Source organism: Pungitius pungitius, chromosome 19, assembly GCF_949316345.1.
Source record: "Pungitius pungitius chromosome 19, fPunPun2.1, whole genome shotgun sequence".
NCBI classification, from domain to species: Eukaryota; Metazoa; Chordata; class Actinopteri; order Perciformes; family Gasterosteidae; genus Pungitius; species Pungitius pungitius.
The window spans coordinates 10,326,108-10,349,064 of record NC_084918.1 but is presented as its reverse complement, the minus strand read 5'-3'; the positions used below and the strand labels follow the sequence as shown (position 1 = coordinate 10,349,064).

At 44.4% G+C, this 22,957-nt stretch overlaps 2 protein-coding genes across 4 annotated transcripts; one reads left to right on the top strand and one right to left on the bottom strand.

Annotated features, from left to right (window-relative positions):
- Window positions 1-10: 10 nt before the first annotated feature.
- Window positions 11-8,825, bottom strand: rec8b (REC8 meiotic recombination protein b). 2 transcript variants are annotated; one of them, XM_037455527.2, is made up of 18 exons: window positions 8,613-8,825; window positions 8,397-8,465; window positions 7,936-8,078; window positions 7,044-7,119; window positions 6,465-6,582; window positions 5,405-5,480; window positions 4,900-4,967; window positions 4,071-4,152; window positions 3,647-3,707; window positions 3,388-3,559; window positions 2,860-2,991; window positions 2,174-2,249; window positions 1,453-1,613; window positions 1,322-1,361; window positions 1,105-1,165; window positions 938-1,039; window positions 758-864; window positions 11-434 (listed from the first exon to the last, which is right to left on the bottom strand). In XM_037455527.2, the coding sequence occupies exons 1-18, from the start codon at window positions 8,666-8,668 to the stop codon at window positions 343-345; spliced, it is 1,692 nt and encodes a 563-aa protein (XP_037311424.1). In that variant the 5' UTR covers window positions 8,669-8,825; the 3' UTR covers window positions 11-342. The 2 variants fall into 2 exon arrangements, with proteins under 2 accessions (XP_037311424.1, XP_062415173.1); XM_062559189.1 differs by lacking the exon at window positions 7,044-7,119 and having other exon boundaries at window positions 8,613-8,706.
- A 439-nt stretch (window positions 8,826-9,264) lies between these two features.
- Window positions 9,265-22,321, top strand: pdcd6 (programmed cell death 6). Of its 2 annotated transcripts, none has more exons than XM_037455532.2 (6): window positions 9,265-9,502; window positions 13,363-13,424; window positions 19,740-19,784; window positions 20,374-20,544; window positions 20,784-20,893; window positions 21,468-22,321. In XM_037455532.2, the coding sequence occupies exons 1-6, from the start codon at window positions 9,420-9,422 to the stop codon at window positions 21,564-21,566; spliced, it is 570 nt and encodes a 189-aa protein (XP_037311429.1). In that variant the 5' UTR covers window positions 9,265-9,419; the 3' UTR covers window positions 21,567-22,321. The 2 variants fall into 2 exon arrangements, with proteins under 2 accessions (XP_037311429.1, XP_037311430.1); XM_037455533.2 differs by having other exon boundaries at window positions 9,267-9,502; window positions 20,374-20,532.
- Window positions 22,322-22,957: the final 636 nt, after the last annotated feature.

The window sequence follows — 22,957 nt, the reverse complement described above, 5'->3', positions numbered from 1 at the left end:
ACAGATTTTATTAAGTTTAAAAGGATCAAATCCATGTTGAAAATAAAAACTATAACAAAGCTACTGCACTTCACTTAAACTTCAAAAACAGTTTGGGACATTAGTTTATGTAACATTTGTAAACTCAGTAGGTATAAATATTTAAAAATACAGCCATATGAACAAATAACTACATTAAGCTGTTAAAAATCACTCAAGTAATGCAGCTCAATGTTTTGCCCTTCTGAGTAATTTAACAATTCATATAAAAACATTTAACCTGTGTGATCTGTTGTTGAAAAAGGACTCAATTCATTATATTTTTCAATAAAAACATTAACTGTCCCTTAATGGCACTTGTGTTCAGGCGGTCATCATGAGCGCAGCAGGGTTTATGGTGATGTCACCGAAGGGCGTAGACTGTTGGACCGTCACCTGTCGTGCAGACAGCAGCTCTGAGGAAGACACAAGCTTCACACATTAAAACATCACAATATACCACTCAATGTTGCTGCCGATTAGATAAGAAAATCTGAAATAGGATACAATATTCTTAAAACTAGTATCAAAGTGCAACTTTCTAACTGGCAAAGCTCCCCCTTTCTTCCGACCCTTAAAGGGACAGTACTCCCAAAATATATCATCTTACATGCGTGAATATATTTTAACAGCCCTGCTATTGAGTGATTTAACATCCTCATTCTGTCACCATCGTATGAATTCATAGGTAACAGGTCATTGGTGGAGAGCGTCTTGTGATTTCTTGTGATTTCCTCACCCAGCAGCTTGTAGAGGGTGTGAGCTGCAGTGCTGCGGTCGGCCTCCGGGGGCACCAGAGAGTCAAAGGTGGTTCCTCCAAAGCTCTGCACGCTGGAGCAGATCCACCTGGGAGACGGGCACATTACCAACCACCCTTCCTATATTTAGTTACAATTAGTAACCATATTGAATAACGTACCTGAGCATGTCCCTGGCCTCCTGGTCAGTCTGAGCCTCGGGCATCTCAACGCTTTCCTCCTCTATGGGCGCCATTCGGAGATAGGCCTCTTCTTGTGGAGACCTGAACACACGCACACATCTCTTTCTCCGTCTAGCTGTCCGTCTGTCTATCCATCTGACACTTACCATTTGCTGATGGGAGTCATCACGTCGCTTATGGACTTCTCCTCTTGGTCCAGGACTACAGCTGTGTTCACAGACACACACACACACACACACACACACACACACACACACACACACACACACACACACATAAAGAGGCACTCGAAGCACGCCAGTAAGCTGCAAAAAACATGACCTGAAAGACTGATGCTGTGTGGCCGAGAGGGGGAATTCTTACATGAGCTATCAGCAGGTTGCAGTCCTGACTCACTGGATAGCTGAGAGAGAGAGTTTATAATGTGATTTCCTCACTCTGAATGTTTTGAGCTTCTCTCCCTAAACGGGACGATAAGGACCTCCCCTCCTCACCTCCCTCACGCTTGACTGCCTCCTCTTCCTCTCTGACCTCAGTATTTCTCTGTCCTGCTGTGACTCCCCCTCCTCCTCGCACAGACCCCCCTTGTGTCCGGGCAGGGCGGTGAGCGAGGCCCACTGCTTCCACAGGGACTGGAGGTCGGTGTGGAGGGGGGCTGTGGAAGAACGAAGAGGGAGGGAGGGGGGGGGTCAAAGGTTATGCTCTGCATTTTGTCTTTCCCTTACCACAGCTGATGTGAAGCGTGTGTGGAATGCCAGGGCGATGAAATTGCTGATACAACGTTTCAGAGTCGCCATAAGGTCGCTTCAGTGTGGAAAACACAAGTGTGTCCGTCAATAAACCTTAAACATGACATTTGTTTTCTTAGGACATTCTTTAATTTATTTATTTTTGCAGAGACGTTTGCGGATCTGAAACAGATCTTTAAATTCAAATTCAAATGTAACATATTTTTCAAGTCTTATTATCAACATCAAATCACTTTCCATCGTTATTCCTACAAATGCTACATATATTTTGGGGTCAGTGATGAAGACCATGATACTGAACACTACAATCTACAAAGTTCTGTTGTTTTCATAATGCATTTGTTGATACGTTTTCTTTCCTTTTCAAATGTAATCTTCATCACGTGAGGACGAGCGACGGGAGGATTGTTAATGTTCAGTCAGTAGTGTGAGCTGTGCTGCAGCTAGGGGGCAGTGTAGTACTGACCTCCACAGGGGGCAGCGAAGAGCTGCGCAGGAGGGGCGCGCTTGGTCAAGGCGTGCACGTCCAGCAACACCTCCGACTGGGAAGAAGAGCAAAATATTAGCATGAGGTCACAGATTCAAGGAGATTTATTTTGCATGCTTTTACAGTTATGAGAACGCAGTGAGAGAGAACGAGATGGACCGAAAGCCAATGACGGCGTCTCAAAGGAAATCAAAGCAATACAGATGAAGGCAGGGGAAGAAAGGAAGAGGAAAATAAAATCAATGAGGGCTCCCTTCAGAGAGCTGGAAGAGAACCGGAGAGCTGGAGTTTAATTAACGAATTAATTTAATGCCCTGGCGAATAGACACTTTGAAGGCAAATCTTTGATTACAGCACGCGAGACGATGGAAAATCCAATTGGTCGGTGCCGGCGGACCCTCGACCCTTGTTAGTGTTTCTCATGTGTCTGAACAGAGCGACTTGTGTAACGGGGTCAGGGGGTCATGCGGCTGTTCTTATTAAAAGAGCCGGCACCGGATGGATGAACACCCCCTGACCCGCCCCTCCAGCTTAAACAGGTCCAGGAACTCTGCTCAGTCATATGACTAACAAGCAGCAGAACCACGTGGTGCAGATGAAGCCTTAAGGGAACCCAGGTTCCTTTTACATGACTGGAACGTAGCATTGGGAGTTCAGTGTGTTACCAGTCCCAGTGTCTCAGCCAGATGGTTTTCAATCTGTTCCTTCATGGCTCTTTCAGATATCTGGACCTGAGGGTCGGCGAAGACCAGCTGACGCCTGCGTCCTCCGCCGGGCTTCCGAGGAGGAGCCACCATCTGATGGAAGAGCGAGAAACCCACAGCTTTAATTTTTGCAGGACAGGCTCTATAAAAAGGACATCACAATTCACACAAACTGGAAATGATGCCTCACATTTCCAAAACAAAACTAGTTGTCACTTTTTGGAATGTAAATTCAAGTTGCCAAATGTCTCGCCAGTCATCTGTTTCCTACATGTCATAATAGTAGACAGCGGGAAGATCAAAAGGTCTTGTGAATTCGTGTTTTCGTGTCATAATGGGGCGTAAACAGGCACTCTACTTGGATTTAATGGATCTCGAATTTTCTATTACGGACAAGATCGAACAAAGGAACTAAAGTGTGCCCGGTAATGACAGGGCAACGACAACTCACGTTCAGAGGCTTTTATGCTCCTAATTATTTTTCTTCACCTCTTCACTGGGACTTTCGGAGATTCCTCCGTAGGGTGGTGTTGGCATGGCAACCTGCCGTGGGGTCATCTCTAGGGCGACGGCTGCCTGAGGATCCTCCGCAGGGTGACCCGAGTCCTGGTCGAGGAGCCACACGCCGTCCCGCTCAGCTCCCGTCACGGTGTCCTTCAGCCTGCACACACACACACACACACACGGTCTGAGCAAAACATACTGACTACACACCGACTGCAGAAGAGTTACAAACAAAGCGACTCACTGGTCGAAAGAGGCCATGGCTCCTTCAGGTTCCCGTGCGCTCCTGTCTGTCTGCTTCACTTCTGTTCAACACACATGTACACAATACAGTCTCATAACGCACACAAGAAATGTCCACGGATAAACACCAGTCCCCAAAAAAGGGTTCCTCTGTAAGAAGCTTACTCCTGGCAAAAAAACTTGCACCATCAAAGAAACTGGATGTCCTTGTTGTATGGAAACTCCTCACAAGGTCAATGCAGAAGGAAAACAAGCGTTCAGCTGCCTTAGAAGAACAGTTGGCAGTTTCAGACTTTCTTACTGCACTGATCCACCTCACGGATTCTTGAGTTTAGAACAAAGCCTGCTGTGACTGCGGAACACCTTGAACCCAAAAGGTACTCGCTCACCACGCACAGCGGTGAACGTCAGACGGCCGTACGCACCTGTGCGGAAATGCTCTGTTTGATCCATCAGCAAGTCGATCTCTCTGACTGTGGCTTCGGGAAGGTCATCTCCCTCGAAATCCTGCTACCAACGGGGGGGGACATGAGAGTCAGAAGAGGTGACCCATGAAGAGATTGGTACCAGAAACAAACTAACCAATGAGTGTGAGTGTGTGCTTGTTTGGGGAGCACAAGGCCCATATGTGAGCCACATATCTCTGCTAACAACAGCGTTAGCAGGCTGATGTGATTAAGTCTGATCTAATCAAGCCAGAATGGACCTTAGGAGCTGATGGCACTTCGGGAGCCGCATTATCCGTCCCTGAGTGACAGAATGAGGAGGGCAACAACGTGAGGAGGTTCAGAGCGACCAAAGGGAAACACCCAAGCAGGTTTAAGAGCAATATAATGGAGCTGGGACTCCTTTCACGCACCACAGATGTTCAAGGAATCAAGGAATTCAGGCCGGCCGGTTAGGTGGCGGGAACTCTCCGCCCACATTCCACTACATGCCATTGACTTCCTGCATCATTTACAACACTTAAAAGATTTAACATTTGTATGAAACGCTTCTGTATGAAACGCTTCTTCAAAAATGATTTTGGGTTCTGTTTGAGCAGCAAGGGAAATACAACAACACGGACATACAAATTGGCCAGGCGGTATATAATCTGCATGCGCTGCGTTCTCGTCACGCAACACGACTGACAGCAAAGAGCGAGCAGCTGATTTATGACGAAGAGCCACGCTAACGCTGTCGTGGGCCCCCGTCCCAGCGCAGTGATTCAAGGGGACACCTGACGAGTCACATGTTGGCCCGAGAGATTACCTCGGCAGCGGTGATGACAAACTGCTCCTTCTCTTTCAGGGAGATGGCGCCCGGAGGTGACTTGAACCCTAGATCGACAGAGCAGGAGGGACGCAGAGAGATGTGAGGAGAACCGAGGAGAACACAGTCATGTGCAGATGAAATCCTAACAGGGACGTTGAAATACTGCAACATCTTTGTGGCAAAAACCCATTTATGGAATCTAAGCTAATGAACTGACCCATTTTTACAAGCTTTGGCAATTATTTAGTTATCGTGTCCCGAAAACATGTCGAACACGTCACAAATCAGAACGATCTCACTTCTTCATTAAAGTAGCACGGACCTAGAAAAACACTAATGAATCAATGATTGTACCAAATGTTGTAATATAGTACGTTGTGTCCCATTTTCTGAGCGGCCTCTTACAAAGGACATACAGTATATGTTTAGTCTGGAAACACAGACTCTGCCCCCCAAAAAGGACACAGCTTCAGTCTCTCAAGTGTTATAGCATCCGTCTCACCGTTGACGTCGGGCGTGCCGTGGCAACTGAGCACCAGGGATCGCTGTGAACCCGCCGCTTCAAACCCCGACATTCGCTAGAAACAAATACAAACATACAAAGATACAATACTGACACGGAGCATTTCTTGGATTGTGTGAACTGCGCTTGGCTCTAAATGTGCAGCAGTTACTAAAAGCAGTAGAATTTGGCGAATGCTTTAAATTCCATGACAGCGCTTTCATTCCCACACGTTAGCGCTGTCTGTAACCTAAGTCACACGTGGTATTTCCTCTGGGGGGGGATCCTTGCAAGGAGCCCAAAGTTCAGCAGTGCCAGACTGGATTTACAGCACTTAGAATGAGCCATAGGTACCTACTGTGATTTACTGTGACGACACCAGTGGACCCTATGGAGCGATATGGAGTATACGCTGTGGTAGAAAAGCAGTGAGCTACACGTGTGTACATAAGGCCAAGACACAATGAATCACTCTCACTAGCTGGTGGTTTACCGCCCCCCTTTATGCTGAGTATGAACTATTGATCTATATCGTAGATTATGAGTCGTGACGAGACGTAACGTATTGAACATTGGGCGTTATAGAAAGAGACAAAACTCACAAATGGTCTTACATTCGTTAACCATCTGCTCCTCTGACATGGGAATATTTGCTCTTGCTCTTTACAAATGTTAGCGTGTTATGTGTACAGGCTACATATCTTTATTTGAATTAGTAAATGTATCACTTGTATCTTGTGAAATACCTGTTGGGATGTATTTACTGTATTAGGCTCAAACTATAACTACACTTATTCATGGTTAATACTGTACCACTGTCAACACATTTAACAATAGCGACTGCTGACAAAATCCACTTGGCTTGGTGCATGTTTGTAGAGTTAACATTTGATATAGAGTGCAGTTCACATGGTGATGGTGACTGGGTACAGGTACATTATGTGTTTGTTCCTGCTACTCTAGAGAAATATTTGACACATTGGATCAAACCCCCTGTGGTCATATGTCAGAGCCAACACATGCAGTGCATGTTGGACGGGTGTGGCTGCCGTTACTGTACCTGGTGTATTTTATAGGGGCTGGGCAGCTGGTGTGATTCCATGAGACCAAAGAAGGGGTCCTGAGCTCTCTCGGCCTCATCCATCTTGTGCATGCTGTCAGGCACATCCAAGGTCAACCTGCGAGAAAGAGTGAAAGAGCAAAACACAATGTTACTCATGGAAAATATTTTAACATCAATCACATTTAGTACTGTGCAGACCCCACTGTTGATTTATGAAAATAAAAAAAATACTGGAATAAGCTGAACACACAGCATCTTTAAAGGGCAAAATGTGGAGTCTGCAGAAACAAGAGCTGCTACATTATCAGCTGTTACATAACAGCCTATTAAACATTTACGAAGCAGTTTGCATGAAAGTCGCTCAATTTGCCCACCACTCATGAAATAAAACACTACCATCTCTCTTTCAGTCTTTGTTCCCTAAAACAATCCACCTCATAAATATTCCACCAGACGCGTTTAAGCTCTTCAACTTCCCTAAACACCAACAATCTCTGCACAGCTTTAAACCTTTTGGCGCCCAAGGATACAAAACAGTCCACTGCGCATGATCAAATGTGTTGTGTGTGCGCAGACCTGTCCGACTGTGCCATGTCGATGGATATGCATCTTTTGGAGTGCAGCAGGCGGTCAATGGTCTGTTGAACCTCCTCTGGAAATCAGAAATAGGATCAAATTGGGTTTTAAATAGTGGAAAATTCATTATTAAAGAAGAAAGATCTGATTATAAAACTGGGAGAACCATCTCCACCGTGCCGTGCTTGTGAAATACATAACAACCAAATGTCGTACTTTTTCGGGTGCTTCTGATCTATTTCACTGATAGATGAAATAAAAAATTGGGGCTGAATCCTCCACAGACAACAGACATAGCTTCTCCTCCTGCTTATCTTCATGCATTGTATTTCACGGTTTAATCAACCAAACCACAACAACAGCATGATTGGGAATCTGTCAGATGCAATACGAATAGGACCAGATGAGCAGAGACCGTTGAGCTGCTCTTTATTAGCTTTCTAAATCAGAGTCGTTGAGGTGATTTGCAATTGGGAAACATGCTTTGTGCAGCCGAATGACAACAACATTTTTTCGGTTTTACACCAAGACAGCTGAGATTTATCAGCCAAAAGAGACAAACGCTTTGCTGTGTTTTCATATTTTCACCTGAGCATCCCTGAAAAAGCCACCCGACGGGAAATACTGATTCCTGCTGAAATGAAAACGATACTGCTGACTGACTGCTTTTTCTGCAGATGTACCGGTAAGAAGCTGGAAAATTGTTCTCTTGTCCCCCTAATCCTATTACGTCCCCATGTCCGCTGACTTCTGGCGTATGCCTCGGGCTCAGAATGACACTTCTGTCACAGTAACTGAGCTCACAGTATGTTGATTCCAGGCCTCCCTTTTTCTTCCTTTATCCCCGAGAAGAAGGTTACAGTACGACTGACTCTTCCTCTCCTCCCCTCACCGAGCAGGAAGCCACACTGCTTGTGGTAGACAACGACCACTCCGTACTGCAGCTGAGACGACAGGTAGAGGGAGAACCGAGGCCTCGCCAGGTGGGGTTGAGGTGGAGGAACCTGAGCTGTCACGTAGTCCAAAATGTCCCCGCTGAAATGATAAACGTAAAGATTATGAATGCGAAATGTGTGTTTCATGTTAATGAAGTCATGCAGGATCCCTAAAAAGGGATTTAAACTTTGATATTCCCATGAAGGTTTTAGGCTCCTGAGCCTAAAACCTTCATAGCGAACTTGACTGCAGATTAAGATCTATTACCAAGTAATACAAAATTTGAAAAAGAAAAATCCTTAAAATATAAAAGAGAACCGAAACACCGATTTCTTCCAGTTTAACGTCTGTAATAAAATGATTTAACGTTAAATAAATGAGTTTCAGACAGATAAGCTAACTTAGCCACATTTTTACCATGTTCGCTTGATGTTGACTTTGAGAAGCTCTCTGCGATGAACCCTGATGCCTCTGGTTGCTGCTAACCTGAATAACAACACATATTTGGATAAGAATGATATTTAGAATTAAAAAGTTTTGCTGCATTTGACACATATCGTTAAGCTAGTTCTTAATGTGAATTCAACACCTAACTTTAGCTAACAAGCTAACATTAGCTTTCTGTAAACTCACCAGACTGTTGAAAAACATCCAGAGTGGCGTTGGAGGACAATCGGATAGTAAAACATTTTATCTGTCTGGATGAAGCAGATAACGTTACGTCAAAGTTGGAGGAAAAATGTGTAGGAATGTAACGTTATTTAAGAAAGTAAATGGTAAAATAGTAAAAGCTCCGGTAAATTGTGGCGCGAAATTTGAGCGCAAAAATCGCCGAACCAATCAGATTATGAGCTTCATCGGATTTAAAGTAAACAGCTACGAAGCGTTCAAGGCCAAAGGGAATTTAGATAAATACACATTTAGACAGAAATGTAAATAATGAGAGAACAGCATTGTTTTAGATTTAGATGCATTTTGTATCACAGTGAAAGGCATTGTTTACTAAATGGTACCAAGAAACCAACAGAATTAATCATTTTATTCTTCCCTTGAGTCCACTTAAGTGCTCTCACAACTAAAGCAAATGAACAAGGGGACACGTGGTGACAACCTGGACAATTTGGTTTCATTTTCGTTATGCTGTGGCTTTAAACTTCTGGTGGGTCCACTCGCGTTGATATATTTTATGTATTATTCTAAAATGCACCTCGCTCGCTGCGCGAAAGTACCACTCTATTTTTAACTCCAGGAACTGAGAGGCACGTGTGACGTCACCCTGCTTGGCCGCGCCTCCTCCGTGCGCGAGAAGGCAGGCGGTAACGTGCACGCGCCGCGAGGGTTGAACCTGACCGAAAGCCGCTTCAGTGAAGCAACCACAGCTGAAGAGGGAACACACGTCCACATTTATGTTTTATTTTGCCGGAGCGAACCCTTTTTAAAATGGCGTACCACAGTCCTTACAGAGCGGCCCCGCAAAACAACGCGACTCCGGACCAGAGTTTTCTGTGGAACATCTTCCAGAGGTGAGTGTGCGGGGAAGAAAGCTCGTTTCACCGTTTTCTCTTTTTTTTGAAAACGAAATCGTTTTCCTGCCTTTTTTTACTCCCTGCGTCGTCCTTGCGTCGCTGTCTCGTGTCCTAAAAGCAGCGCTCCGCAGTCGCGTTTGCGCCTCTTCGGGTCCGAGGTTACCAGCGCCGCGGAGCTTCCTGGAAAACGCTCCCGCACGGTGCCGCGACACGCATCCCGCAGCCACTCACGTCACACACACACCCGGTGTGTCACGGAGCGGATTATCACGGGCAATCCGCCTCTGCGATCTGAGTTCACGAACTGGGGTCCAAGGACCTCCAGGAGTCCTTGAAGCCCTTTGTTGGGGTCCCCCTCCTCCCCCCAAGCAAAAGAGATTTGAGATTACTCATTTAGAGATGTGATCGATCTCTCTATTGCCTTCGTGGGTGAGTAGAAAAATAAATCTTCTCCAGATGGGGTTTCCTAAATTATTCTTACAGATGTGTGCATATATGACGTAGGATGTGTCTCATTATGCCAGGCTGATGTGCAGGAATACGTTGAAAAGTATGTCCAACGCCATAAGCATAGACTGTTCTTAGTAGTATTGTGTTGACGTCACGGTATCGGTGGCGGTGTGCATCCATTTCACCATTAGCCTGAGTCAAAAGTGTGTCAGCAGCTATAAGAAGGTCACAGTAGTGGAAGAGTGGGGGAATACTTGACATACGATGACCCCTGGTAATAGTAAGCTATAGAGTTATGCAATACTGCAGAGGATTTTTTTTCTTCTCCCGGAAGCACCCTGACAAATTACTAATGTGTGGTGAAAAAAACTCTCTGGAAATCCAGTTGATGTACACACTTTCTCTCATGATTACATCGCAAGAGTTACAGCAATTTGACTTTCATCGACCCACACTGTTGTCTCTGACTGTCAGTGCTGCCTCATCTGCTGTGTCCTGGCATGTATCTGCTGGATTTCCCTCAGTCATGTGATCAGAGTCAATAGGGAATACTCAATTTTGTGTGTCACAAATACGCACACACACACACACCTACCGAGTAATGACTCACAGTTCCCACTGCAGCTTGATCATTGTGTATGAAAATGAAAGGAAGTCAAACTATCTAACTCATGAATGGGTACCGCCCGTGGTCTATTTAAGTAAAATATAAAATGAAACAGCGAGTGAATCATGTGGAAGCCATTCACTCCGTTTATTGCTTGCTTGCCATGAATGGCGTTCGTATGACACAAATGTTTCAACCCAGCCCTTCAAGAGTAAAGAACAACATAAGTGTTTGGCTTTAGATTAACAAACGACACGTTGCTATGCATATACAACATGTTCTGGGATTGTCCCGCACAGCTGACTGAGCACAGGACTTTCTGGAAATCTAATTCAAACTCTCTAAATCAGATCTTGTGCGGCTGGAAATGTGGTTCTTGGGAGAATGAGTGTTCACGAATGGGGTGAGGTTCAACTTAAACTATGTATCCCAACACTTAGAAATAGAAACGGTAGTATAGGAAACTTGAGTGATGCACCAGGATTTCCTTGGAAAGTTTTGTTAAATTGAATGCAGCTTTTGTCTTTTCTCCCGTTAAGGGAGCCGCTGGGACACAGTTTAAGTGGAAGGCAGGACGAGCTTTGTTCCACAAGATGTTTTCTTAATAGGAAACAGTGAAACACAGGAAAGTCTGAGCAGAATAACCAGGCGTTTTTATGTTGTTTTACATACATTCTGTATTTGACAGCGTAAAGACGGACACGCCAGATGTTGAACGGGTCCGTGCTGCGGCCTGAGAAAGAGTTTTAATGAGTTAATTTTTCCATGAGGCAGACCGAGTGAAGGGGGGGCATATTCTGTACACATACTTCATTGAGTTGATCCTTCAGAGTATGGTACATGTTTGTTCCCTGCCTGCCTGCACTAACTCCTCATCCCCTGTGACAAAGCCCTCATTTAGGGACATGTGCTGCACACAGTTTTTCTCCCAGAGGAGAGCAGTCCGGCCTCCTTGTGCTTGTTTTTCTTTCCTGGTGGGGGGCGGTAAAGCGAGGAGCAGAAGACGTGTAGCTGGTCGCCGTGTCGACGGCCATGAAGGCTGCAGGCATTGAGATCCAAACCGCACATGAAGCGTCACAGCTCGGAGCTGAAACCCAGCCCACAGAGTCATCTCTGGGACTGGGGGACGGAGGCGTCCCTGTCTCCTCCGCTTCCTCTTTTTATGCTGGTATTCCGCTTGTGTCCGTTGAGTGTGCGCTATGACAACAAATCCGGCCAGGAGGGTTGCTAAGGAACAACTGAGTCACTGTCTGACTAAGCTACATTTCAAATCAGCGAGGCCCGTTATGCGGGGCACAGTCCAGCATGTTCCTGTTTTTTTTTGTGTGTCAGGGTCTCAGACGAAGCCTTTTGGCTGCGGGTGTAATAGCTGGCATCCTAACAGCTAAATGGACAGCTGCCTTGGTAATTAGGAAGACGCTTTAACAAAGAGAGTGAGCCCAACGGTATTGCTGCTCCCTTGTCAGCCAATTACTGAAGCCAAGTGATGTTACAGCTTTAAGAATGAATGTGTTGTTGCATGAGATGCTTGCTCATTCCAAGCATGTGTTTTCATGACATCTGTCTGTTGCCCGATGGTCAGGGGAGGCATGATGTGTCCAGAAAGACAGAATTTCTAGAGGTCACCATAAAAAAAACATACCATCAACCAATTAATGCGGAAACTTTTGTTATTGGAATTATGTAGAAAAGTTTGGCTAATGGATTAAGTGATTAATTGTTTTAAGTTATAAACCCCCAGCCACTGTAAGGGTTGCTTATTTCAATATCCTGCCTAAATCTAGTGGACCATTGAATAATGAGCTTTTGGAAGCTGAATTTCTTTATTTGCGCTCTCAGTAGAGATGCAACAAGCAGGAAGATATCGTTCACTGTCACTCGGTGAAGGGTTCACTTCATTGATCCCATTCATGTCATCTGATCCTTTGAAGTGATTGGCTGGCTTAGGAGATATTTATTTACTTTGAGTGTCTTTCAAGTAAATTTTCACACCCGATCACAGTTAACTGCTTACACACGGTGTGAGAGCTGATAGTGGGACAGGGGTAGCAACAGTAACCATGGTGCGGGACATGGAGGGCTGCAGGGTTTACATCTCTTTGTAAGTTAGCTTCTCCTTGGTTCTCTTGAAAAGCTAATTTTTAACTATAGAGCGACTACACCATGGTCACATGACTTTACGTAACCACCATTAAGCAAAAGGTGGACGAGTGTTTCCCGTGGTGGCGTTCAGTTGTCTCATTTGGCCACTTGTTAGCAACACTCTTGACCCGTAAAGCTTCACAATTCACATATTTCCCAAAGAAACCGCTAAAACGTCTTAGGCTAAGTTCAGTTAAGTTAACCACAGTCCTGTTTTCAAGCATCTAACCAGCAACCCTTTTCTATGTAATTATACAGTCATAACCACTCGTCCATCACACGCCCCTGTGAGCTCTTTGCATATTGTTTTCTTTTCACTTCTCGTCTTTCATTAAAAAACGACCGTCTTTCAATCTGGTGCTGTATGCTGGTAGCACTTCAAGTTCTATTGACGGCGTGGCCAACATTCAGTTTCACTTTTCGCTCTCTCAGAATCAATACACACACACACACACGCGTACACACTTGGGGCTTGTCTGACTGGTCCCAGGAGACCTCTGAGCGTACAAGCTGCCTTGTGTGTCGTGATCTTAGAACTCCATTCATCCTCAGTGGACTGTTAAAATACTAATACCCGCTCAGGGGGATAAAGTTTCTGCTGGCGTGTGTGTGTGTGAGAGAGTGAGAGTGAGGTGGTCTAATCTCTGCTCCTCCCCAGGGTTGACAAGGACCGGAGTGGTGTGATATCAGACACAGAGCTTCAGCAGGCCTTATCGAATGGTATGTATCAGTGTCTGGCTGTTCTGCCACTCCTTTTTATTGTTTTCCTGTCTCCTCGCTCTTCATTTTTTCTTTAGTCTTCTGATTTTCTGACCCACCCCCCACACCGACTCTCGCTGTACATCATTGCTTTTTCTGCCACTCTTTGATTTAAGTAACTGCCAAGCTTAAGCAGAAAATGGATTGTGATTTTATTTTGATCCTCGCATGGCAGGTGAGCCAAATAAAAAATGAAAGGCGTATTATTTTTGTCCCGGGACAAAGGGGAAGAAGACGAAAAATTTCTTCAAAGGAGATGCGGCGTCCGTGTGTCGACGGCACGCGAGGACTTGTGACAGCCTGTCATTCTGTCCTCCAAAAATAAAAGGATAAAAAAAAGGATAAGATGGTGTGCTAGCTTGATTAAACGCTAGGGAAGAAGCGTGCTGTCTCCGGCGGTTAGACAGCCGATACCTGCAGTAAGAATCCAGCGTTGCCTCCGAGGACGTGTTAGCATCACGTTTGATGAACTCATTGGTTATTCTGCATCCTAAAAGCCTTCTCTCTTCAAATATTAAAAAGAAGACAGTGTTTGGGATCTGCTCCAATCCGTCCCACTCGTCCAAGTATGTAAGCTAGGATCCTAATTTATTTCCTAATCATTAGGGATGGCAGGGTCCTAATCCAGGGCTTGTGATCTACAAAAGGCCGGCAGCCTCATTTGTTTTCCATTTCCAGACCCACAGCCGCGTAGGAACACCAGACCGCTAACAGATCTGTGCTATAAGTGTATAGGACTCGATTCAGTGGCTACTCATTTTTAAATTATTGATATCAATTAAGGATAGACTGGCAGAATGTGGGCTCTTCCCTCATAAAGCATCGAGCGCAGACACCGGCAGGCTGAGATGAGATTTGCCCGCCACTAAATTACTCAAGATTACTTAAACCAACATCTCTGGCAGTAAATAATCTTATGTCAGATAAATAAGAGAAGCTGTTACTAGAAATGTTCTGTTTGTTATTATTTGCTCATGTTAGGTGGCCTTGCCAGTTCCTGTGCCAGATGTTCAAAAGATGTTTGACATTCACACCGCCTTTTTATTTTCACAAGCACATTTCACGCACTGACAGAAGAGAGCAGGCATGTCACTCGGTGAAGGGTTCACTTCATTGATCCCATTCATGTCATCTGATCCTTTGAAGTGATTGGCTGGCTTAGGAGATATTTATTTACTTTGAGTGTCTTTCAAGTAAATTTTCACACCCGATCACAGTTAACTGCTTACACACGGTGTGAGAGCTGATAGTGGGACAGGGGTAGCAACAGTAACCATGGTGCGGGACATGGAGGGCTGCAGGGTTTACATCTCTTTGTAAGTTAGCTTCTCTTTGGTTCTCTTGAAAAGCTAATTTTTAACTATAGAGCGACTACACCATGGTCACATGACTTTACGTAACCACCATTAAGCAAAAGGTGGACGAGTGTTTCCCGTGGTGGCGTTCAGTTGTCTCATTTGGCCACTTGTTAGCAACACTCTTGACCCGTAAAGCTTCACAATTCACATATTTCCCAAAGAAACCGCTAAAACGTCTTAGGCTAAGTTCAGTTAAGTTAACCACAGTCCTGTTTTCAAGCATCTAACCAGCAACCCTTTGACCTTGAGGCGAGGGAAGAAGTCCAGAAGTGCCAACTCATCTCTGGTTTTTAAGATTCCTGCAGCAGGAGCGATAGCAGTAAAAAGCTTGTCAAGTCATTACGACATTCGGTGTTCCCAGACAGGTGTGTGGCTGAATTTCCTCGGGCGGCTTTTCAAAGACTTCTGAACGGATTACTCTCCTCAGAAACTCAACTTTCTGCACACTTCAGACGAGGAAGAATCTGTAATCAGGCCGCGCGGTGGCTTAACTGAAGAGATTTTAACTTTTTATTCTGTCTGTGTGTCTGTGTACTGCGGACCATGCAAATACCTCACCTTATATATCACACCATCAACCAGGCTTCGTCCTCCCCCTCCCTTAGGGAAGCAGAGTATGAAGGGCTGCTGCTGTTTGCCCTCCTTCCCCCTCGGCTGTTTCTGCTGAGCATACGCTCTCTTATTGTCATCTCACCTGTCAAGAATATTTTTCAACTATTTCTAGCCAAAGGTGCTCTTTTATCAAGTGCCTTGATGCTTCCTGGGCTCTGCTCTCGCTGTGAGAATGATGTCATTCCTCCCTGGTGTCACAAACTCTTCTTTTGCATGTATTCATTTAGAAACCAGTGCAATTTCCTGACTACATGAGACCTGATGTAGCATCCTTCTCCTCTCCTCTCTCCTCTGATTCAGTCTCTCACATTCCTCAGGAGGAAATGGCACCAACTAATTTCCCGCTGTGTCCCCTTACCTTTCTCTACATTCAACCCCGCCCTTCTTTCTTCCCTCTCCCCGTCCCTCCATCAGTCGTGGGTGGGACAATGTCCTCCCCTGTTGAGACACCGACTGGCTGCAGCCGTTCCATTTGCTGTACATAAAGAGGTTTTCTCGGCGTCCCTTCACTCTGCAGAGAGCAGACATCATACTCGCCATGCTCGCTCGCCCCCACATCTCCCGCACACTCTGATTAATGCTTTTCCCCCGAGTTATTTATTTAAGCGTGCAGGAGCAGTAATGACCACTGAAATTGCTGATACGATCGAGGGAGCAAGGAGCTGAGTCGGCTGTGCGGCTCAAGGAGCTCGCTCAACAGCTCTTACCTTTACGCTTATTTATTTAATTGAGTTGTCTTTGATGATAGCATTTAGTGTGTATTTCTGTTAGCCAGGGTGGAGCTTTTTGAATAAACTCCCTGCTATCGATCTTGTGATGGCTGAAAAGTGGGTGACTGAGTTAGAAGTTGTGATTTTTATCTCCGGTCTTAAGGTCTTATGGGCTTAGGGCTGCAACAACGAATCGATGAAATCGATTAGAATCGATTATTAAAAGCGTTGGCAACGAATTTCATTATCGATTCGTTGTGTCGCGCGACTATTTGAGTTTTAAAAGAAAGTTGCGCGCGCCGCGCAGAGCTGGGGAAAAAAAAGTTGAGCGCTCGCGCAGCAGAACATCGGAGAGACCCGTACTACTGTTCTGAAACATGCGGAGGAAGAGAAGCCAATGCGATCTAAATATTTCACACTGAAATGGGGGGTGCGGGTCCTAGCGGGCAACGGGGGGGGTGGGGGGGGGGGTGCTGCGGTTTTCTTTGCAGCGCCAGTAGTTTTACGTTCTAATCGCCGCGCTCGACTTCAAGGTGTAACCTTTATTATTGTTCGGTCTGAAACAGCGCGCCCAGTGACGGGTGGTGCAGCAATATTGATGTCCGGGTGGAAATCAGGATACAGGTCGGTCCGGGATATTTTCGGGAGGGGCTTTGAAATTCGGCAGGGTTGACATGTCTGATTGTAAGATATGCAAAAGCGACATGGCCTGGCACGGGAGCACCACGGGGATGATTCATGATTTTTATATTTAATTTGGCGGCTGTAAAGTATACATCATGCGATGTGTGTATGTTTTTTGTGTTAGTCCATTTTATTTGCTTACTTGGGGATGTTCAAGGAGCAATCTGTTAGTGCAAAAGATATTTAGGAAGTGCACAGTCAGTTCTATGTTTCAATAAAGGGTTGAAAATTAATGTTTTTACATTTTTTTTTTTTTTATCCGATTCATCGATTAATCGAACAAATAATCGACAGATGAATCGATTATTAAAATAATCGTTAGTTGCAGCTCTATATGGGCTTATCGTCTTTTTTCTTCTTTTTTTTTTTACATGCACTGCCTTTGAAAAGGGCCCAGTCAGATGACTGGAAGGACTATTTAATTTTTTTATTGGGGTTTCATGCTTTTATGCAGCACATCTTCGTATCGACTCGAGTCAGAACTATTTAAAATAAAAGTGGTCGCCGTGACGACGTTGACCCCTATTTTCACATTGCCTAAGTGTAAACTCTTAGCCATCCTCCTTTTTACATCCCAAAGTAAAACCCTTGCCGTGGCTCATGTATGCGTTGGTTCAGGTCTGTGAAGCTACGTGTGTGTCTGTTAGTGTGTGTCTGTGTATGTACAAATGTGTGTACAAGTGTCTCACTGAGCTCCAGCACAGCCGTTACATGACTGTGTGCGCACACTGCGGTCGGTTCACCCTGTTTTTCCACCGGCAGGCCTCTCTCCTCGCCTCAGACTCTCTCTCTCTCTCTCTCCCCCCTCCCGTCCTCCTCACTTCACTCCATCCCAGTAGTGGCAGTTGGACTCACCAATGAGAGAGCCCAGTGTGTGTACTGGACAGAGGGTGTATTGTCGCACACAAACATCTCGCAACCAATATGGCCACCTCACACAGGGCAGCCGCAGTGTGTCTGGCAAACACGGGTGACCTCACAGCTACCCACTGGTGTGAAACGTGTGTGAGTTTGGAGAGTTCACAGCTTGTTCTTCTTCTCTCTGTCTTTGGTCTTTTCTCTGATTTCTCTAACTCCGTATCAACATGTATTCTGGTGTTACACAATGATTTGTAATGTCTCTGCATGTCCTCGTCCGTCTGTTTAGGCCCTTCATTCTCGGATCATAGCACACTAGAGCTAATAAAACATCCGGGCCTGCATAGAGGCGCATACTAGACTGTTGTATATGCAGAAATGTTTCAAACCTCACGTTTGTGGTTATTGAGTTGGAGGGGCGGGGATGTCCGTGATAGACCCTTCTAATGTTATTTTCCAGGTCAATGGTCATAGAACAAAGTTTAATACAGAAAGGAGAAACATATCAACCATACAATGGCACAAAAGAAAAATATCTGAGGCTCAATTCTGAATTCATCCTAAAAAAAAACACATGTCAAAGTAGAATGGGAATAGTATGATAATAATCAAAGCCATGACTCAACTGACTGACAGTCCTACACCACCAGTGGTTACATAACAAAGAGCCTTGTTTTTTTTCTGCCATCTAGAAATGTGGAGAGACTAACCCAGACATAATCGGCTCGATTATTCAAAACAAAGTGCAAGTACAGATTTAGTTTCAGATGTGCTTAATCTCCCTTGTAGCATACACAGTGAGTGAAACACTTTCCATAGAGGTGGTATAGTTTCTAAAATGATGTCATCAGTTTTATTTAAAAGCTAAAAAGTCCACTTGTTAGCTACACAACATAATTTACAGCACTGCAACACAGATTGATCGTACATTCATGACACCGTGTGTTTGTTGCTTTAGATCAGCGCTCAACTGCTAGTTTAAGAATAAAGACGCAGCTTCAGCTTCAGAACAGCTTTGGACACTTTAAATTTGTTACAGTGAAAAGAAATAACTTTCTCTTTTATTGTATTTTACTTACCCCCTTTTTATTTAAATGAGGCGCTCACTTTCCAAAGAGTTTTATGCTCTTATGGCTCACAGTGCTAAACCGCTTACTGCAGGCATAGACTAACTAATTAATTAAAAAAAGACAAGCTGTCAGAAGCCGCACGGGGGGAAAAGGCTTCACACTGACATCCTGCAGACGCTGTTCACCAGAGTGCAACAAAAACTAAATGTCTAATGTCTCGTGCTGCTTCTCTTCTGGTTTTTCCTACTGTTGCTCTCCTGCCGTCTTGTCCCTGCGTCCTCGGACACACCCTTCTCTCTATCTCTATGGCAGGGCCTCTCTTTAATAAAAGGGAGACGGCTCTGATAAACGTCAGCGTCTTGAGTGTGAAGAGGACCGTAAAGTATAAACTATCGCCCAGTCAGTACTTTTGTTTCACCATCAGTCCACCGATGCAGCAGGAGGAAGTGACTGTACAAAAACATTGGATTCATATTTCATCCCGCATCATATCTAAGCACCTTCTATCGTGTCTCGGAAAAGGATATTTTGATGATGTCTGATTAAAGATTGACCTCTAAATTTTTTCTGTTCACTAATCTAAAGGTTGTGTAGGATTAGTAAAGGATCGCCATGTCCTGATTGTGGTTCAAACACCTACTTCTAGCTGAGAAAAACAGGTTATTTCTTAGATGCATATTTAAGATATCAAACCCAGCTGCTTTGTTCACACAATACTTTGCCTTGCAGTACCCATCTGCTTCTGGCCGGCTACCTGATTCCCGTCATGATTGCAAAGTTGTTGTTTTGTTTCCTGGAATGTTATTACAAACTCCCGAAAAAAAGGAGCGTATTGAGATATGTAATCAAGACGTGGTGTTCCTCAGGCTGCTTTGTGTAATCTACTCTACTACTTATTAACTCTATTCTTGTTCTGTTGTCACAGTAGAGACCAAAGTGGTCTCACTGGGTTGGCATGTTTTAACCCGGTTTTCTGTCCCACAGGCACATGGACTCCTTTCAACCCGGTGACGGTGCGCTCCGTCATATGTAAGTAGCAGCAGACCGAAGTCGTCCCTCGCTGTCCTCGGACGATGCGGAGTTTGTTTTGTTTGTGTCCTCCTCCTCTTCTCCATGACAACGATGAATTCATTACCCTTTGGCCAACTCATTTTTGGCTTCAGTAACTGCTGCTTCAGAGCAAACCTGTCGCCATTAATAACCGAAGGAAGGGCGAGGATCAGCAAGAAGCAGAAGAGTTTGTCTCAAAAGACACCTGCCGATTGCCTCGGACTCCAGATATTGATCCTTTATAAATTAAAACAGTTATAATAGTCAGCTGAGGTTAAAAATGTCAAACTGCAGTGGCGTTAAGGGATAGTGTGGCAGCTTTAAAAAAAAAAAAAAAAATTGAACCGTGCCGTGGGGTGTGGCAAAGCACTTTTTCTCTTTCTCTCTGTTATTACGTGATCTTATGAGCCAGGAGTCAGTCTCTCTACAATACATACATACATACATACATACATACATACATACATACATACATACATACATATAGTTTACTCTAGCTGTGTGCATGTACAGTATGTGAGTGGGACAGAGAGTGAACCACGTGTCCCCTCCCACCCCCCTCCCTCAGCCATGTTTGACAGGGAAAACAAAGGCGGGGTGAACTTCAGCGAGTTTGGCGGCGTGTGGAAGTACGTCACAGACTGGCAGAACATCTTCAGGAACTACGACAGAGACAACTCGGGCTTCATCGACAAGAACGAGCTCAAACAGGCGCTCACTGGATTCGGTACGCTTCAAAGTATGCTTTTTTTAAAATTACATTCTGGGATAATGTTGGAGGGCCTCATACCTTTTTCTAGGAATGTTCCTTTCTTTGGTGTCACAAGGTTAGATTTTGTGTTTTTATTATGGGTGTGTGTGTTTTAGAGTGATCAGCATGCCATTTACTGAATGAATAGTTTGCTAATTTGTGTCTACGGAGACTAACAGATGCTCAAATGTGTACACTGATGGTGTGTTGTCTGCTGTTGTGTGCAGGCTATCGTCTATCGGATCAGTTCTACAACACGCTGATAGAGAAGTTCGACCGCCAGAGGAAGGGACAGGTGGCCTTTGATGACTTTGTCCAGTGCTGTATTGTACTACAGGTATCCGGCTCATACTATATCCAAAATAAACTGCATACAGTTTCCCCCCCTAAACACACGTGTGCACATGCAAGAGTATTGGAAGTCATTTGGTTTACTACTTGCATCACAACAAGCCTACTCTTGAATTTATGAGATTCAAAGGGAAGTTTTAATTATGCATGATCAAGAAACACATTACAGTCCTCACTTATAGATTATGAATCCCCAGCTGGAGTTCCACTTGAGCCTGTATGTTCTGTTTGAGTGGTTTTACTCTCGCATACAATGGCAACAGAAGCCGCCATGCGTAACTGTAACCTTTGACTAACACAGGCAGCTCTTCAGGTACACCAGGTTGGGAACATAACAGCAGCTTTCAGACCTACATATGAATAAACAACCTTGAAATCAAGCACTTACTTTTCAGTGACCCACTGTGGGATGTCTGTTAACCGAGGCGCTAAATGCATGAAATGTGATGATGATGATGTTGTAGAGTCGTGAATGAAAGTGTTGAAACAATACCACATTGTATCTGTATAAATAGATGCTTATAGAAGTTACATTTGCTATTTTTCCGTCTTTTCCACAGAGGTTGACCGACGTGTTCAGGCGTTACGATACAGACCAGGACGGCTGGATCCAGGTTTCATATGAACAATATCTATCCATGGTCTTCAATATAGTATAACGCACACGGATCATCACAAAAGAGCACAACTGGACACAACTGTGCCAAAGCTACCCATGCCTCCCAGATGTCCGGAGTTTTTTTAAACCTAATTTTTTTTGCCTCAGTTGGGCTGTGTCACACAAATTTATAAAATAAACGGGAAAATACTCTAAATACCCTCCACGTGACAGTATTGCTCTGGAGGTACAACTACAATGCTTCATGTACTTAAAAAATTAAAAATCTTGTAGTGTTTTGTTTGAGGACAAATCTGAACTACGTCTCTGTTGGGGAAGGGAAACTTATGGACACAACCTGTCCCTCTGTCTGTCAGTCTGTCTGTAATTGTCGACAAAAATGTTCCACGTCTTACCTTTTTAATTGATACAATAAAAAAAACCTGGGTAAAGATTATGCATTGTAAATATGATTTAAGATGCATTGCATGCTTGTCAGTGAGATTCAGCTCTACGTTGAAGCATGCATTCCCTTTCTCTCGTCCTTTCCTCAGCCCTAGTTTGCTCAAAGTCATGTTTACAAGAACGATGAAATCAGGTGACGTTCTGCTTTGCGATTCACTGACATGCCAGCTTATATGCCATATTTGTACAAACTTATTAACTACAAGATCAAATATTAGAACATATCATTTTTGTTAGAGGGTAAGCATAACACCCTTTAGTATGGCTTATTTTTTGTGCATGATGCCTTAACAAGTGTAAAAAGAACACGAAAGACGAATCTTTGATTAAAAAAATAAATAAATAAAATCATGTGTTGAGTTTTGTTTTCATCATTTTTACAGAAGCATGACGCTTTCTTTCATTGCAGATGAAGCCGTTGACCCGCAAAGTGGCTCAAAGTCGCCATCTGCTGCACGTCCGCAGTGCACCAGAACCTTTGATTCTCTGCAGTTGTTTCTATGGGGAACATAAAGGTGTTGCACCTGTTCAGTTGGCACGCTGCCGAAAGTACAAAACGCTAGTTTAAAAACAATATTGAGCGTGCTACGACATAATTCGTATATATATATTACGTCTAAAACAAGTGATAGAAATGGCGTTAAAACAATCGTAATTTGTGCAATGGTATGTGCTAAGTTAGTTATTAACATTGAAAACTATAAAGGAGAGTTTGTTGGTGTTGAACTCGGCAGCGGGAGATGGGGACTCGTGCAGGTACGTGTGGATGTGTGCAGTAACTTAATGTAGCCAGCGGGGGGCAGCAGAGGCCGCCATAACGTCAGAAAAGACGTTCGACGCGCATCTTTCACGAAATCGTGAAACCGGGACGTCTGTTGGGACTCCTCAAACTAAGAAGTCATCATTGAGAGACAACATGGAACACACAGGTGTCTACTGCGTTATAATTCAAACAGTTTGTGTTAACGTGCATGTTGACGTGTCATG

Coding starts and splice junctions, on each gene's coding strand:
- rec8b (XM_037455527.2), bottom strand. CDS start 8,668: ATGTTTTACTATCCGATTGTCCTCCAACGCCACTCTGGATGTTTTTCA. Junction 6,583..7,043: donor GACATGGCACAGTCGGACAG/GTCTGCGCACAC, acceptor TCTTTCTCGCAG/GTTGACCTTGGATGTGCCTG. Junction 1,166..1,321: donor GCAACCTGCTGATAGCTCAT/GTAAGAATTCCC, acceptor CTGTGAACACAG/CTGTAGTCCTGGACCAAGAG.
- pdcd6 (XM_037455532.2), top strand. CDS start 9,420: ATGGCGTACCACAGTCCTTACAGAGCGGCCCCGCAAAACAACGCGACT. Junction 9,503..13,362: donor CTGTGGAACATCTTCCAGAG/GTGAGTGTGCGG, acceptor GCTCCTCCCCAG/GGTTGACAAGGACCGGAGTG. Junction 20,894..21,467: donor AGTGCTGTATTGTACTACAG/GTATCCGGCTCA, acceptor TCTTTTCCACAG/AGGTTGACCGACGTGTTCAG.